General features: G+C 38.8%; 1 protein-coding gene across 2 annotated transcripts in view; it reads left to right on the top strand.

Moving 5' to 3' along the window:
• Positions 1-15429, top strand: part of LOC111868910 (polycomb group protein Psc) — a 19538-nt gene extending 4109 nt beyond the window's left edge. For both annotated transcript variants that reach the window (XM_023860003.2, XM_023860002.2), the window contains exons 3-6: positions 2203-2355; positions 6889-7052; positions 10168-10350; positions 10853-15429. In XM_023860003.2, coding sequence (XP_023715771.1) covers positions 2203-2355; positions 6889-7052; positions 10168-10350; positions 10853-14281 — 3929 coding nt within the window. In that variant the 3' untranslated portion in view covers positions 14282-15429. The remainder of the gene's footprint in view (positions 1-2202; positions 2356-6888; positions 7053-10167; positions 10351-10852) is intronic.
• Positions 15430-17349: the final 1920 nt, after the last annotated feature.

Here is a 17349-nt window from a genome sequence, read left to right as displayed (position 1 = left end):
TGTGTTGTAACATATAAGTGTACGTACTTTGCGTGTAAACAAATTATGTGATAGTGGTTTCCTATTTGTAGTGATGTTTGCCCTCTGAAGATGGTCCACAGAGACCGAAACATGTAAGGGTGTTAAGTTTTTATGTAGTAAAAAACTTACGGTCACATTGGACGGAGTGATTTATAATTTGTAAATTTTAGAACATTTTTGAACCATGGTTCATCATATAAAGATTGTGTATGTAACATAAAACATTTAACATATTAGTGGCTATAACTTTTGCCCTCTTGTGTGTATGGTGGTGCTCACACATACACACACATCCTACTTTATTGTGTGTGAATATTGTACCATACATTTTGAATTGTTTCATTTTGGTCCGTTACACTATCAATCACTAATTGTCAATAGATTTTCCGTCAAGTGCAANTACGCAACGCACACCGCGTAAGATACACCCGACCACAAGCCTACACAACTCTGTGCTGACGCCTCCCCCCATTGGGACGATTCACCAAGAAGGAGCCTGAATAATATTTTACTTGAACGTTTTTTAATTTTTTAACTTTAAATTTTAACGTTGACGACTCGGTTTTGAGGGTGGTCCTTTAGATGCAAGTGCTATACCTGCATTCAAGATACTGGGAAGTGTTGTGCTTTACACTCCGTTATATGTAATAGTTTCCACGAATAATTACATATTGTGAATGTTGAGCTGTGCCAGTGTTTTCATGGTTTGTTATAAGTGCCTCTGAAGATGGTTCCTTGGAACCGAAACATGTAAGGCAGATGAGATAATTAAGTGATCAAAATATACATTGTTGCACTTGACGGAAAATCTATTGACAATTAGTGTACCATACATGTTCATGTATGCCATTAGGTCTCTGGAAACACTATTTTAAACACATGTAATTATTAGTGGCTGTAACTTATACAGTCTAGTGTTATGATGATGGCACACAATGGTCTTTAATGGGTCATGTTTGTGGACATTGTATCTTATATGTTTATAGAGGGTTTCAAAATCTTATGGCCAAACTTAGGAAGTTGTTTTTCTTTGTGGAGCAGTGGGCATGAACACTAAGCTAGAAAATCATATGTGGGGATGATTTAACCTTGAGATTATTGTCTTGGGATCAGTGAAACTTGACATGAAATGAGAGAGACCCTTAAATCAAGGAACATTAAACATGGGTTCCACTGTATTTGTATTAATGACAAACACTTAATTTTTGCAAGTAGTATGCTAAATGTGTTGCTGTTTACAATTTAAGTTGCCACATAAATTTCTCATGACTACCAACAGTATGGTCATAATGAAATATACTGCAATATGTATATTGATGCTTAACTCCAGTATGCAGTTATTAAAAGTAAAAGTAATTTTTGCAGCATTGCAGCCCTCAGAACAAAGGTGACTATTTATACCAGCTCAACTAGAAAGGGATAGCATAGTCCGTATAGCATAGCAACTGGCAACGGGCTGGACAACTAAAGGATTGGAGTTTGGTCTAGGTAGGCTCAAGAACTTTCTCTTCTCCCCTTTGTCCAGCCTGGGTCAGGGGTCCACTCAACCTCCTATCCAACAGGTACTGGGTGATCTTTCCCAGGGTGTGAAGCTCACTGCTCACCTCCAACTAGTGCCAAGGTCAAGAAAATGTGAATCTATAAACTCACTCCCCCATACGCCTTCATTTAAGCACAGGGACAGTTTTACCTTTTTTCTGTACCTTATTGTGGGATTTGAGCAACTTATTAATACTGATAGAAAAGTTAGTAAAATAAATATTAAGGTAAAGTTGTTACTATGCTGAACTAACGAATGCCGTGAGAATATGGGAGAGTGGAGGTGAATGGTCAGCTTTATGCCCCAGCCACTATACCCCCAGTGAAAGAGCCCCAGATACCCATTGAGTAGGAAGCTGAGTGAGCTTTAGAGCCAGAGTGGACAACATGGAGAGGATAAAATTCTTGCCCCTGCTAGGACCCAAACTCCGATGCCTCACTGTCTAGACTGTAGCCAGTTGCTGTACTCACTGCACCTTGCCAGTTCCCTGAAATAAGTATTAACTCCTACAAAACTGGGAATTGAGGAATTAATAACATTTAATGTACCTGTATTATGTTGTGCATAAATTTCACAGACATAACTATATCCATTTATTAATATTACCATGTTCTAATTTATTATTCCTGATTTTATTTCAGTTTGTAAAGCATGTATCGTGCGTTACCTTGAGACAAACAAGTACTGTCCCATCTGTGATGTGCAGGTCCATAAAACAAGACCACTTCAGAATATACGGGCTGACCAGACACTGCAGGACATTGTCTACAAGCTGGTGCCTGGCTTATTTCAAAGTGAGTAATGAAGGTATAACTTGCAATGCGGAATGCAATTGGTCTTTGCAATGTGGAATGCTGTAATTTATGCATGCATCCTAGGTGATAACCGTAATGTGAGTGGAAGCTGAGATAAGATTTAGTGAGGACCATGTTACTCTTGGAGTTCTGGTGGTCTCCTTCCTTTCATTGGAGGTGTTGGTGGTTTGAAGGATGAATTTGGATTCTGAATCAGTTGCAGTCTGTCTCCTCTTTATGGGAGTAATTCTGCTGTTGGTCATCTACTAAATGCCGCAGCAAGTTTTGTATACGTATAACGGTGATGGATGGACTGTACAGAAGAAGTACATCTCTTTCACTGTAATATACAAATGGGACATGATTTCATTGGCATTGAAAGATTACTGATCAACTTTTGAACAGTTATGTACCTCGGTTTACAGTGATATGATGAAATGAGACTACTTTTTTCATGTACTGAGATTTATGCATTTTGTGACAATATGACTTAATCACACAAAATTATTACAGCCTTAGGAGAAATAGATCTCTCTTTGATAAGGTGAATGATGCTTATGCTAAATTTTACAGTCCACTAGAACATGAAGCTGTGAATAGAGTTATTGTGCTGCTCTTTAAAGGAGAGTTATTTTCAATCAGTAGATTCTGAATAAATGTAAACATTTTGGTATAAGGATATGTGGTCTGACAATAAAGTTTGCGAACTCATCGCTGTAAAAGTGCTACATTATTGCATTGCTGAATATCACTGTGGTCACCTTCAGAGTACTCCCCGTGGGAAGCTATGCACTAATGCCAGCGCCTAGTCCACCCTTCAAAACAGTTTTGGAAATGGTTTTGTGGACTGGCCTTCAGAGCTGCTTTGGTATTACTTCTGATGTCATCAGTGTCATCAAAATGCCTTCCTTTCAATATTTCCTTTATCTTCAGGAACAGAAAAAAGTCACTGGGGGCTAGATCCAGTGAAGAGGGAGGGTGTTCCAGCACAATTATTTGTTTACTAGGTACTCCCTCACAGACAGTGTTCTTTGGTGAGCTCCTTTGGAACCATTTATTGCTCGCACTTCCTCATGACAAGATCTTCTTTTAAAGATTTTCCTAACTGTTTCTCTGTCGATGTTCGCTTTGTCTGCTATGCTCCTGACAGTCAGCCAACAGTTTTCACGCGCAATTTGACGAACTTTTGCAATGTTTTCTTCAGTTCTGCTCATTGCAGGCCATCCTGATCTCTATTCATCAGTGACACTTTCTCTTTCCTCAGAAAACGTGTCACCCACTTGTAAAATGCTGTTTTCTTCATAGTGCTATCCCCGTAAACTTGCACTAACATTCTCTCTGATTTCGCTTCCACTCTTGCCAACTTTGACAAGAAATTTAATGTTAGTTTGTTGCTCTAATTCAAGTTCCGACATTCTTGCGACAGCACACCAAAACACGCTCAGACAGTAATGGACACCACTTGTATAGAGACTGTCATAGATCAACAGCAACACAGCTGTGAAACGCTGATATGCAGATGTCATCAAACCATACTGAGGATTCTGTCCACTACTGCTGCAGCAAGCACATGGCGAGTTAGCGAACTTTATTGTCAGACATCATACGCAAAGTGTGCAATGTCACTTAGTGTACTTACTTTTCTATTTGGGAAAGGGTATGCAAAATGCAATGCATGATGAAAGCTACACATGCTGTGAGGCAGTAAGAGAGTAGGAGGTGTAGGGCATAAACTTTATACCAACAATTTCATTTACAGATTTATTTGATAATGTGCACACAAGAACTGTCAGATGTTGTTGATCTCTCAGATAAGATCAAAAATGGATGTGTGGGGGCTTCGACAAGACACTAAAATAAATACAGGGTGACATACATTCTAAGGTGGGAGGGAGGTACCTTCATAGCAGTGACTTGGAAAGGCTAGTGGGATGTGTACATATGCATATGTGCAAAAACTACTAGTAGAAGGCACCTTTTGTGATGAGTGTATACAAGTTCAAAAGCCTGTCACTGTTGAAAACCAAAATCAGCATGATGGTGATACTGATGTAGAGGACAGCATGACTAGTAGCAGTTCATTTGGTCAGAGAAGATGGAAGTGGACAAGAAAGTTATTTTTTCACCTGTTGGATAACTGTGTTTAAGAGCTGCATCATTATACAGGATGTTAAGAAAGGGGATACAAGCTTTTTTGGGTTATAGTATGCACTTCAGTGAGCAAAGAAGTCCCAAACCACATTGTATCCAAAAACCATTGCCTGCTGAGATATGGGTGATGTTCGTGTTATCTGTACAGCAGATGCTGTATGTGGTTCACATGCATTTCAACACAACTTTAAGCTCTTTGTTGCACAGAGGTCTGCACTCTGTCAAAAATTTCTGGTTTCACTTGGATCTCCTAATAGACACTTTTTACTCATTGCTGTAATACCTCTTAAGTCGTTGATCAATGCTGAATGCACCAAAGTCCTTAGGTGTCCCCACAGCCAGAATTCTAGAGGATTAGGGTCAAGGGATGGTGGGTGCTAGCTGACTGGACTTCCGCATTGTATCCACTGTTCACCGAAAGTCCAGTTCAGGTGTGGTGCACCATCATGCAGTAACCATGTGTTATTGATGAAGAGGTACATGTTCCAAGAGTACTGGTAAATCATTCAGCAAAACACTGTGGTACACTGCATCTGTTAGTCTGTTAGGTAAGACAACTTGTTCTCAAACTTGATCACCTAAGGTGCCCACCCAGGTGTTGATGGAAAATAGATGTTGATGTATTGCTGCCATGATGGTTTGGGGATTGTCATCCACACAGACACGGGTATTAACAAAAATTCACAATACTGTCCCATGTGAATCCACCATATCAGTAAACAGGATGTTGCCTACAAACTGTGTGTTTACAACACATTTTTGGAGACGCCACTGGTGATACACCACCCTTGCATGATGGTCAGGAGGGTTTAGGTCTTGTGTTCACTGGATTTGGTGTGGGTAGAGTGACTGATTGTTCTTGGAGAATTCTCCAGACAGTGGGAACACTGATACCTTCAGCAGCTGCAATTCTTTGTGCACTGGTTATGGGTTCTTCTTCCACTCTTCTCAGTATGTGAACTTCTCGAAATCCCACCTGTTATCTCAGCAGAAATCGGTTGACTAGAACCTTTCTTTTTCATTTGAGAGTACTATACCCCATTGAAGCTTGTAATGCTTTTTTTTTACCGCTGTATAATCCTGTTGCAACAGAACAGACCACTGAAAATTTGTTTTACATTAGTTCAAAATTAATTGGAAATTGGTACAGAGGAGACTCATTTTCAGTCAACCCAGAGAGGAAGGCTAAACCAACAAGCCATTGTTCACTAAAACCCCTTGTTAAAATTGAGTAGCTGTCATATTATAGGAGATTTAAATTCACTATTCTTAAATGATAAATATTAAATTGTACTGAGCAGGTTGTTAGTGTGCCATGGAATGTCTTGGTATTTATGCATTTGCCAAAATGTCAAACATATGATTCACCAAGCAGATTGGTGTAGCTGTAAGATGTAGACTTGTCTTCAGGAGGTACTCAGTTGACGTTTTGCCTGGAACAAAGGCTACCTTGACAAGAATTCCTGTGGTTTCCCTCAGACCCTGCAGGAAAATTCCAGGACATGACTGTTTCCTTTTCACTTCATTCACCATTTATCCTACCATTAGACACTCTGTAGTCTGAGATACTGACAGTGTCATAAGAAATAAAAGCATACATGTGAGGTAGAGGAAAATTATTATTGTCATTGTCAAATAATCTATTGAGAAACGTTTCTGAACTGTTACAGGTGATACATGTAGTAGGACTGAATTTTGGAGGAAAGTCAGTAACGCTGAACTTCAGCCTGTGCTGTTTTCACATCATTGTGCATGATCAGAAATCATTAATATACTACTAAATAAAGTGATGAATCTTGTTTCAGAAAATATATTCACAGTGTATAGTGGAGATTGTTATTAGGGAAGAAATTTTGAGAGAATATTTTACAGGGCATCACAGTACAATCACAAATATTTGAGCTCTCTCACCATGAACCCACATCATGTTTATCCACAACCAGTCATGTGATAGAATTTGTGTTTCATGCCTATTAGTACTTAGTGTCACACAGTGCAAGTTAAATTAAATTTAATTGCACTAAACCTAGTCTGTTAAATTAAAATTGTTGAAGAAATGTGCTGGAAAATGTATATGAATGTCGTCATTATAACAGTATTCTCTAGATTAGTGTAATGCTGCATGGGCAAAAGAGGTATAAATAACTGGTCAGCATGTTGAAAAATATACAAAATTGTAGAAACAAATGCAGAAGATATGGATCTCCTTATATTTGCTGATGGAAGTTTAGTGTTGCTAATGGTGTTCTCAGTGTAATGGAACTGACTCTTCATATGAGCTATTAATTGTAACAGCTGTTATTTCTTGTGTTTTTATAAAGAGATTGAAAACTTGATTCAGAATATGGATACCAATAGCTTTTGTAATATTTTACTTTATAGATGAGATGCGTTGCCGGCGAGAATTCTATGCTAAACATCCTGAAGCCCAGCCAACAAGCTGTGTAGATCAGGGAGAAATCAGTGACCAGTCGCACATTTATACACCTGATGAGGCCATCAGTTTGTCTCTTGAGTATTTTAGACCAACTGTGCCAGATAAGGAGGTAACTGAATTTACATAATAAGACCCACTGTTGAAGCTATAGATGTATAGCATAAAACAGAAATTTATAGAGATTTGTTATAATTGATGGATTTAGAAGAATGTATGACAAAATTATCATGGCCTATTTTAACCTTTATGAGCCAGATTTAAATGTCCCACTATTATGGCATTGCTAGGCACTCTCATTATTACATGCAGTATGTTGCAGATTTGTTTCTGGACATTCAGATACATCAGAAAGTTCATAAAAATACACCTTGAGAGCCTTCCTTAGAAATCTGTAACCATTAGAAAATGTCAGCTTTTGCTGTCATTATTCTGAAAACTTGATATTTCAAGAGCATTTTTCTAGTGTGTCTGGGTGATTGAAGGGGTCCATTTGCTTCCAGACTTTGTGTTAATGTTTACAGTGTGTGAGAAGTCTTAGCCATATATACAGGGTGTCCCAGGAGGAATGGACCAAACTTCGGGAGGGTGTTCCTTATGTTAAAGTATGCCAATAAAACCCAAAACACCTATGTCCAAAGTTGAACGGTTACGGAGATAATGGCCCAAGAAAAGTGTGGTCTTCTGGCAGGTCCACGCCCTGTACCTCTCAGCTGAGAGGCCTTATCTATGTTTGTCCTTGAGTGCCGTGATTCACCCTAGCCGTGCTTATGTAGTTGGCTTTATCAGAACGCGCAGTCAGCACGTTACGTCAGCGCTTGCCATTCATGTGTCATGTATAGTGCTTGGAAACCCTAAGGACAATTATGACATGGCGAGCGAGTATTTTGTACTTCAATTTTATGGCTTCATGTCACTCACAAGTTAGTTTGATGTTACGTACATTATTAACATTACAGAATCCACATATTCCTGCCAGTTTTAATATGTATTTTGTAATCAACAAGTGTGCAACGCCGGTCAAAGTTTGACACTTCTCTGGCCATTATCTCCGTAACCATTCAACTTTGGACATAGGTGTTTTGGGTTATATCGGCATACTTTAACATAAGGAACACCCTCCCGAAGTTTGGTCCATTCCTCCTGGGACACTCTGTATAGCACTGTACACTATGTAAATAAATAAGCACTAATACCTGTTATATTTTGAGTCAGCGTGGAGCGCACTATGCTGGAGAAGGCATGTTATGTACTGATCTAATGTGGAAACTGGCTATTTATTTGCTGAATTAGCAGGCACATATCTTGTGTTAGGTGAAGTAGTGAATATGCTACAATGAAGGTACAGAGAATATACCCTAATAGGAGATTACCAAGTCATTGTACTCTTCTTTCTGTTGATCATCCATTGTAAGAGATGGGAAAATTGCATGGAATGTGATAGATAGCCTGTCTTCAGTACCAGATGTCTTGCAGTTCATATAGGGACCTCCCAAGCTTCTGCATACTGTACAGTACCAGAACAGTGGCTGTATCCCTGTCACATTCAGACTGCAAGAGTTAGTTTTGCATGATGCATTGGCAGGATGTGCATTCTGTCAGTGGATTTTGCAGCAGTTGGTTGAAGATCCTGTTTACAACAAAGTTTTTATTCTTGGATGATTTTTGCTTTACAAGGATTGAGGTCACCGATGTTTGCAATTAACATGTGTGGTCAGGTGCAAATCTTAATGTAATTCAATCACATCACAGCAGTGACAGTTTTTCATCAACCTGTTGGCTGGAATTCATGGTGCTTGCCTCATAGGCCCTCATATTTTGTCAGCATGAGTTGGTGGCCATGATTACCTTACTTTTCTTTGAACACATGTAAGTGGAATATTGAAGGTGTGTTCCTGTACCCATCTTCATATGTGATTTCAACATGGTAGTGCTCCACAACATTACAGTTGTGAAGTTCATTAGTGACTTGGTTCATCCTTGTCCATCACACTAGTAATTGTATATAAGATTTTAACCATTGTCCAGTGTGATTAATAAAAGTTGTCTTTGGCCATTTTGACTAAATATGAAAAGGATGGAAAATAAAAAACGACTTTTATCAGTTACACTGGGCAGTGGTTAAAAATCTTATATACATTCATTAGTGACTGTCCTAAAATTATCTTGGATGCTGGATTGGTCTTGGAAGTGAAGTTTTGGTTTCTTGGCCTGCACATTCATCTGACTTGATTCCTCTTAATTTTTTGTGGAGATATTTGAAAACCAAGGTCTGTGCCACAACACTCAGTGTAGAGAGGAACCATGACTTCAGATTCAACAATTTGCAAGTGAAATGAAACATACATCCAAAATCTTCAAACTCTTGCAAGTTTTATTTTCATGCAGAGTTGAAGTTTTGTGTCTGTGAACACGGAGATCATTTCAAACAACTCTTGTAAGACAGTAAAAATAGGGAGGTTATTAATAGCTCTTTTGTTTGTTTTCTTCTTATACACAACCTGTCAAACTCAGGAAGTAATTAATGTGACCAAAGATGTTGAAATTAGAATAGCTGTAACTTTTAAGTAAGGCCTCACAGGATGTATATTCATATGAACTTTTTTATATAATTTGATGTTGAGAAACCCTCCTGTAAAATATGACATGTAATAATGGGACACCTGTATATTTAAAAAAATGTGATGACCTATTTGGGATTGCTGGACCAGTGCATTTCCTGGGGTAGTTGTGCATCGCATGATTGGTACAGAATGTCATGTCATGAAAAATAGTATTTGGTTATCCTACATTTAGGCTTATATCTGAATAAGGAACATATATTACCAGGATTTATTTCTAAATTACATTAATTAATGTGGGGTACACAGTAGCGTAGTTAATTGAGGCACTATGCTACAAGCCGGAAGGTTGTGAGTTTGAATCCTGATGAGGTCACTGGATTTTTTCAGTTGACCTAATCCTTCCAGCTGCACTATGGCCCTGGGGTCAACTCAGGCTCTAACAGAAATGAGTACCAGGAATCTTCCTGGGGGTAAAGGGAGGCTGGCACATGAGGCTGACAACCTCACGGCCACCTGTGAGCTGATTGTCTAGAAAAATATGGGACCCTTGATGTCTCATACACCTCTGGGACTCCACAGCCTGTTGCAGGAATAGCTTTACCTTCTTTTTTACCTTACATTAATTAATGTATGATTATACAGTGTTGAATCTTTTTGGTACAGGAATTCCATACAAAGCGATATCTTCGGTGTCCTGCAGCTGTGACAATAGCACATCTGCAGAAACTGATACGAGCCAAGTATGGGCTTTCGCCAGAACATCGTGTGGACATTATGCACATGGATGATACACTCAGTGAAGAATTTACACTTATGGATGTGGCTTATATCTACAGGTGGAGAAGGGTAAATGTTATAAGAAAACTGGTATGTGTGTGGGCATCTCGTGATCTGGGGGTCGCAGATTTTTTGTGCCAATAACAACATTGATATATGTGGGCAGCTGGTGATCTGGGAGCCACAGATTTCTTTTGCCAGAACACTTTTTGAGTTTGACACCAGCTGTATCAAATATGTATATTATTTTTTCACTCCTGTTTGCGCACTTGTGTCGTTTTCTCAGACAAAGTCAAGAGTATGAATATGAAGATTACTAGGTGACTTTTGTTGCTGGCATTATTTTACTTTTTTTGAGAGTAGCAAAATTGTATTTATTATGACTAATTTTGAATCATCTGTTTGTAATTTCCAAATTACATAACTTTCTCTATTCTCTGGCTTACTATGCTTAATTCTGTATTTTTTATTTGATCTTTTTATGAAAGATTCCTTATCCATTTACAAGATATGGTAATAAGATATTTTGTTGTTAATGTTTCAGAACTAATTTATTGTCTCATGTTTTCAGAAAGGCCCACTTCGCTTGAGTTACCGAATTTTTGAGTATTGTGAATTGAGCAGCAAGAGAATGAAACTGGATTGCAGCACTTCTGCAAGTGCAGTGACAGCGACATCTGCCAAAGAAGAGGATGAAGTGACTGTAAAGATGGAACCAATGGATGTTGATATTATGAAGACATTGGGTGAATCAAAGCATGAGATGTTGCAGAATACAAAAGAGGTGAAGAACAGTGTTTCAAAGGAAGAGAATAATAATAATGGCACTGGATCATGGAAAGAAGTTCAAATTCAAATCAGTGAGAATGGTGTTATGAGTGTGACAGACATTACAGTGCCACCTGTGATTGAGAATAACAATAACACGATGACAAACTGTATTCCAATGTCAGATGAAGGCTCCAAAATCTCCTTAATTCTGTGTGGTAATGAAACAAAAATAGACGTCCCTGAAGGAGTTCAAAAGCAATCCAAACACGCTATGTCTAAAGAATTTGAACATTGTAAGTCTAATGTTACTGAAGAAATATCAAGAATACCAGTAACAGTTTCATCAGCAGTTACAACTTTATCAACCACATCAATTCATATCTCATCAGCTGCAGCAGGTACAACAGTAACAGCACCATCACTATCGAAGACACTTGTTGAATGTAAAAAGCATGAATCTGTGAAGACATCAACTGAAAGTGTCGCCAGATCATCAGCAGTAGAAACTGCTATAACAAAAAATTCCACAGATGCAGATTATCCTACAAAGCAAAGTGATGTGCTGCTACCTATCCCAATAACCTCAGCTCCATCAAGCTCACCTTTGGCATCCCCCCCTGTGTCATCGTCAGGTGTTATTTCTGGTGTTGCCTCATTGCAGCAAAGGAATGAACTGACTGCATTCAACAAGAAGCCAGCAAACAGTAGCAATAAAAACATTAAGCCTAATTGTCCTTTACCTGAAACCCAAGTTTCTGGTGTACCATCACATCTTAAACATCCACAAATTACTCAGTCACAACCACTAGCATTGAAAGTTGGGCAGATATCATCTTCCTCAAGTGGTAAGGAAGTGAGTAAGGCAAATGATGATGTTGCTATTTTTACTAAGAGAGATACACCGAAGATGGCAGTTGTTGCTCCTACTCAGTCAATGTCAACAAATTCTGCAGGCAGCAGAAAACCTATGAATTCAAACAGTAGCTCATCTTCTGTTGGCTACAAGACACTGAAAACACCACCCAAAAGTTGGAATCAGAGTATTACCAGGTTGAGCTTCTTATCCTCTACCAAAAATAATACATATATGACGAATACATCAGGTGTGTCATGTGATGGACGGAAGTCAGGTGATTTGGCAGGTAAGGGTGTTGATAGTTCTGGTGCAGTTAGTTCAGGCAGTAAAGCCGTGGGTTGTGGAAACAATACTGTTCCAGCAAAACCAAATAGGTTTTTCAAAATGCGCAATATACCTCGATACCTTGGTAACCCTTCCTCTGGAGTTAAACCAATGTATCAGGTTGCCTCATTAAACAAACAGGAATTGGTAACACAGACTTCTCTTCAAACTTCAGCTGCAAAGCCAATGTATCATGTCGCTTCTTCTACAAATCAGCATAGCACTCTTCCTCCACATAGCTCAGCTGGAAACCTCAAGACATTGTATCATATATCTGGTTCAGTTGGGAGTAATAAACTTGATTCTGCATCTCCCACACATACATGTTCAAAGCCAGTCACAACTGGATGTCATGTTGGGAATCAACAAGGTAATAAGGTGGATTCTAATGTCCCTCTCCCAGTTGTTTCACTGTCATCAGGAGTTAAACAGGTGTCACAACCAGGTACAAATCCACAACAGATTAATAAACTAGACTGCAGTATTTGTACGCAGTCTGTTACTCAGACAACTACTGATACAAAGCCAGTTTCTTCTAGTATTTCGGGTTCGGAGCAGCAGCATTGCAATAAAATTGAAGATTCTGGAACCTCAGTGCACATAACACTTGCATCTTCCTCAGTGAAGTCCATGCCTTCCATGTGTTCTGCCCATTCAGGTGGTCCATATGTTTCCAGTGCATCTTCCAGTGGAAAATCCAGAGGGGGCAACAATAATAAACAAGAATCTGGGGCATCACTCATCTCGGGAATAAAATCCACTCATCAGATAGGATCACTCATGCCAAATAAACAAGATTCTGTAACTCCTCCAGTATCAAAACATGGTGGTGTTACCCTGATGAAAATTGACCCCAAAACACTGAGTCCAATTGTTGGAGCAACCTCTTCTCCTGGCACACCGCCTCTTCCTCTTTCTCCATCTCCTCAGTCTTCTAATCCTCCTCCATCTTCCATGACACCACAGAACCTCAAAACACACACTCCACAGTTCCCTCTACCAGCACATTCTAATTCAAACAGAAGTATTGCATCACCAAATAATCCACTAGGTTCCCCCTTCCTTCCCAGTCTTCTTTATTCAAGTTTTCCTTTCCCTAATATGGGTGTTGGGGTTGGTGGCAACCGTATGGGAACAGGTCCACCCCCATTAGTTCGTGCTGGAAGTGGAATAGGTCTTGGAGCATACCATCCCCTTCCTCCTTCCATCAACATGCTGTTCAATCCTCATCATCGTTCTCATACACACAATTCCACAACACCAGGCTCCCAGTCTGGTGTACCACTTCCTGCTGTGCAGAGAGTACCAGCTTCAAACCCCCAGCATAAAAGCAATTCCAGTACTAACAACTCTTTCAGCTCTAATTGTAGCATTAGTACTCCAGGATCAAGCAAACCGCCCACTAATAATGCAGCAGGGCAGGTTTCCTCTCAAAATGCTACTCATCAGAGAACGCCGCCTCCTACGTCCCACTCTCCTTCAGCAAGTCAGCAGTTGAAGTTATTCACATCTCAGTCATTGTCAAGCCAGAACTCCACGACGACCCAGGTACAATCATTACAGGCAGTGACAGTGACTGGAACCAGCCGTGAGAAGGCAGCAGAGGGAAACCTCCAGCAGAAGACAGTTGCAGATGGTAGTGCTGTTCCTGTTGCAAGAACAGTAAATGGAGAACAAAGTTCTGGGGAAGTGCTGGGGAAGAAGTCTGATAATGGGACAGTTAATGAAAGTAATGCTGAGGGTGGAGATAAGAACAACGGGGAACAGGGTAGCAGCAGTAGTAGTAATAGTAGTAGTAAGGCCAGTAGTTGCAGTGGTGGTGGGAGTGTGGCAGAACAGGTTAATAGTAGTATAAGTAATTCATGCTCCAAAAGCAAAACCTTCACAGAAGGCAGTGAAAGTGAAAAAGGATGTACAGGGAAAAGGGATGTACCAGGTGTAACACAGAATCAAACAAAACTGAAGCAGGATACCAGAGAAACGGGTAGTGATAAAGGAAATGATATTGAAGAAGCTGTAGAAATGAAAAAGCAGCTGGAAAAGACATGAAATATTGCTGTTTTGCAACTAATTATTTTATTGATTCTAATTATTGTCATGGTATTTAAGCAAAGGTATGTTTTTAACTCAATATTACATAAATATAACACAGTTATTATATATGTTGCCTTCCATATAACTGGATGGCCCGTTGCATCAAGACCAGTTTTAATTTATTTGCTAATACAAGATATTCTTGCTGCTTATTATTGACAGGTTTAACTAATCAGGGATATTGATGATTACATTGATTGTTGTATGCATTGTTAAAGTGTCAGAAGGTGGTTTGGTGCAGCTGGCTATGGTACACTGAATCTACAAATTGTTAAAGAGGATAACCCTCCATGGTAGTTGACAATCAAGTGCAATCCAAATTGCTGTTGCTGTTTGGGGTGTATGATACAGAAATAATCACTAGTCTGTATATTATTAAAAGTTGGGCATTGACATTTTAGGTACTGTAAATTCAATTTTAATGCTCGTGTGATTAAAATATATTTTGGAACTGTTAAATGTGATAATGTTTATTACAGTTGAAGGGATTTTCTGTTCAGTATATACTCATAATTCATTAAGAAGGCGTTAAGATTTAAGAACTCGTGTTAAACTAATGTATGAAAGTGAGGCACTGGTAATTTGAAACCACAAGACGATACTGCTAGAGTAATGCTGAATTGTTAATGCATGAGGAAAGTCCTGCATTTACCATCAGCTTGCAAGAAGGAAGAATGTACTATAGCTGAGAGGTATTTATGTTTCTAGAAATGATGGTTCAAGTGGTAACACTGTTAGTAATCATAAATGTACAAATAAGATTGCCAGGTGCCTCTTTATTTGGGAAAGTATTATAATATACTTGCAGCTGAAGGTGAATTGAAATATTGAAGGAAAGAAGCATTTTCTTATAAATATTTCTCCATCATATGCTAGGACAAGATGAATTAAAATTCTATTAAGTAAATTAAGTAATGCTTGATCTTTGTAGTTCATGTTTAAATTTAGTATACACTCTTTGTTTCTATCTTGAATGGGCGCGAATGTGCCGTGAAAGTTTTTACATTAGTCTAATTTTACTGTCACTTTTTTCTGTAAGTAAAGTAACTTGGAGTAGTAGGCAGGATTACTGGTAACAAAACTGGAAGTAAAAGTGAAACATACTCATTAAAATGCTGTAGGCTTTTTGTCACTCAGGGATTGCATTTTGAACTCCAGTTCCTTTGTTGTATTTATAGGAATGTGAAGCTTTTTAAAATAAGCTTAGGTGATGCACTTCTTCCTATTCATTTTATTTAAATTTTGAAAATTCACACCATGAGAAAACTGATTTTGATTCAACTTGGCCTAGCTGTTTTACCATGTCAGTGTATGCATTTCTGTCAGGTATTAACACCGCACTTTTCCAACCTGCCTTTTTTATATCAGCTCAGTCAGAATGGTGCTATCCCTTCTACACCTGTTTCTACCTTAGGATAGTGTATGATTATCACTGCAAGTTGTCCTCACAGATCAAACTAAGGAAGGTCGGTATAGGTACGGGAAACTAGCTGGGTTGGTTAGCATGCACTCAAGGTAGTGATGCCGAATTAAGTGGTATTCTGGGAGTTGATCCAACTTGATGTTTATTCACTTATTGTTCTCCAAACCTCACTGTTAATTTATTGTATGTTAATGCTTACAATTACAATATATTACTTGATCTGCAACCTGTGTCTCGGAGCATGCAAGGGTCACATCTGTACACTTGAAAATATGGTGAAATACTTCTTGTGGAATGGCTTGCACACCCTATGATGGGAATCATCCGAAAAATTCGAATTCTCCATGGTGCGGATGTATACATGTCATTCCTTCTCCCTTAGGGAAGTGTGAATGAGGCAACTCAGTCATAATGGCCCTCATTCACAGGCAATTGTAACGAGTTCTGACCTGTCATTTTCAGTGACTTTTGTAGGTGCGTCTGGTTTCCTGTACACGAGCTAAATTAATGACTGATAGTAAATGTCAGAACTCCGGACTCCTTGGCCCTGCCAGAATCTAGGAATTTCAACATAAACACCATATTGCACATCCCAAACAATGAAATACAATATTTTAGATCACAGTAAAGTTCCAGTAATATTTAAATATAAGATTTTGAAATTAAAATTACCGAGAATAAATTAGAAATAAAGTTCACTGTCATTTATAATCATCCAAATAAATAAGGGAAGACTGATCAGTGTCAGTATATTACTGCTGTTCAGGAAATACAGGTGTTTTAGTCACCAGATAAGTGAGCTCTCTCAAAGGTGAGGAGAGAATTTGGGGCTGTCAGGATGCTGTGTGTGTGTGTGTGTGTGTGAGAGAGAGAGAGAGAACACACGTGCTTGCTCACTTTTTTCTACTGCCCATAAAAAGAAAAATGCACAGTACCTGTAGTACTTCTGAAAGTACTGAGTAAAAGAGCTCTGAGTCAGCATCTTGGATACTTGCCATGCTGTACTTAGATGCTGTCAACAGTAAGAGGCAGGGCACGTAGGGCTGAAGGAAATGCATGTGAACAGTATGTTCATGTATCAGTATTTAGATTATGTCTGATGGCCAACTAGAGATGTGTTCATTTGTTTTCCTTCAGATGCAGCCAGATGAAGTAGCTTGAAGTAAGGCTAATCAAGAGACAGAATAGATTACCCACATACTTGAAATGCATCACAGCCAACCGTAAATGATGCCGATGATGTTAGTGGCATGGTAGGAGAAGTTTTGTAAAATGGAATATCATAATTGTTTCCATTGTATTTTTGTCATGACAGTATTTATATAATGTCAATGTTGCAGGTATATCTTAAAAAATCCTTGCTTTTTTGGTGAAAGTTGTGGTCTAATATCCTTTCTTTCATTATGTGAGTGGAACATGGGTTTCTTTGCTGTATTTCCCAATGGAATGTCATGTTAACAAACAGTATTGCTTCTCTGTTCAACATTTTTTTTTATATTTGCCGTATCAGAGATAATTTCATTCTAGTTGTGGACACATGACCTGAGCATTTGTTACCAAAAGAAAGTGGCTGATATTAGCAAAAGGACAATTTTAAAAA

This window comes from Cryptotermes secundus, unplaced genomic scaffold (assembly GCF_002891405.2).
Source record: "Cryptotermes secundus unplaced genomic scaffold, Csec_1.0 scaffold685, whole genome shotgun sequence".
Lineage (NCBI taxonomy): Eukaryota > Metazoa > Arthropoda > Insecta > Blattodea > Kalotermitidae > Cryptotermes > Cryptotermes secundus.
Note: the sequence above shows the minus strand (reverse complement) of the source record. Positions and strands in the feature narration are given on the sequence as shown.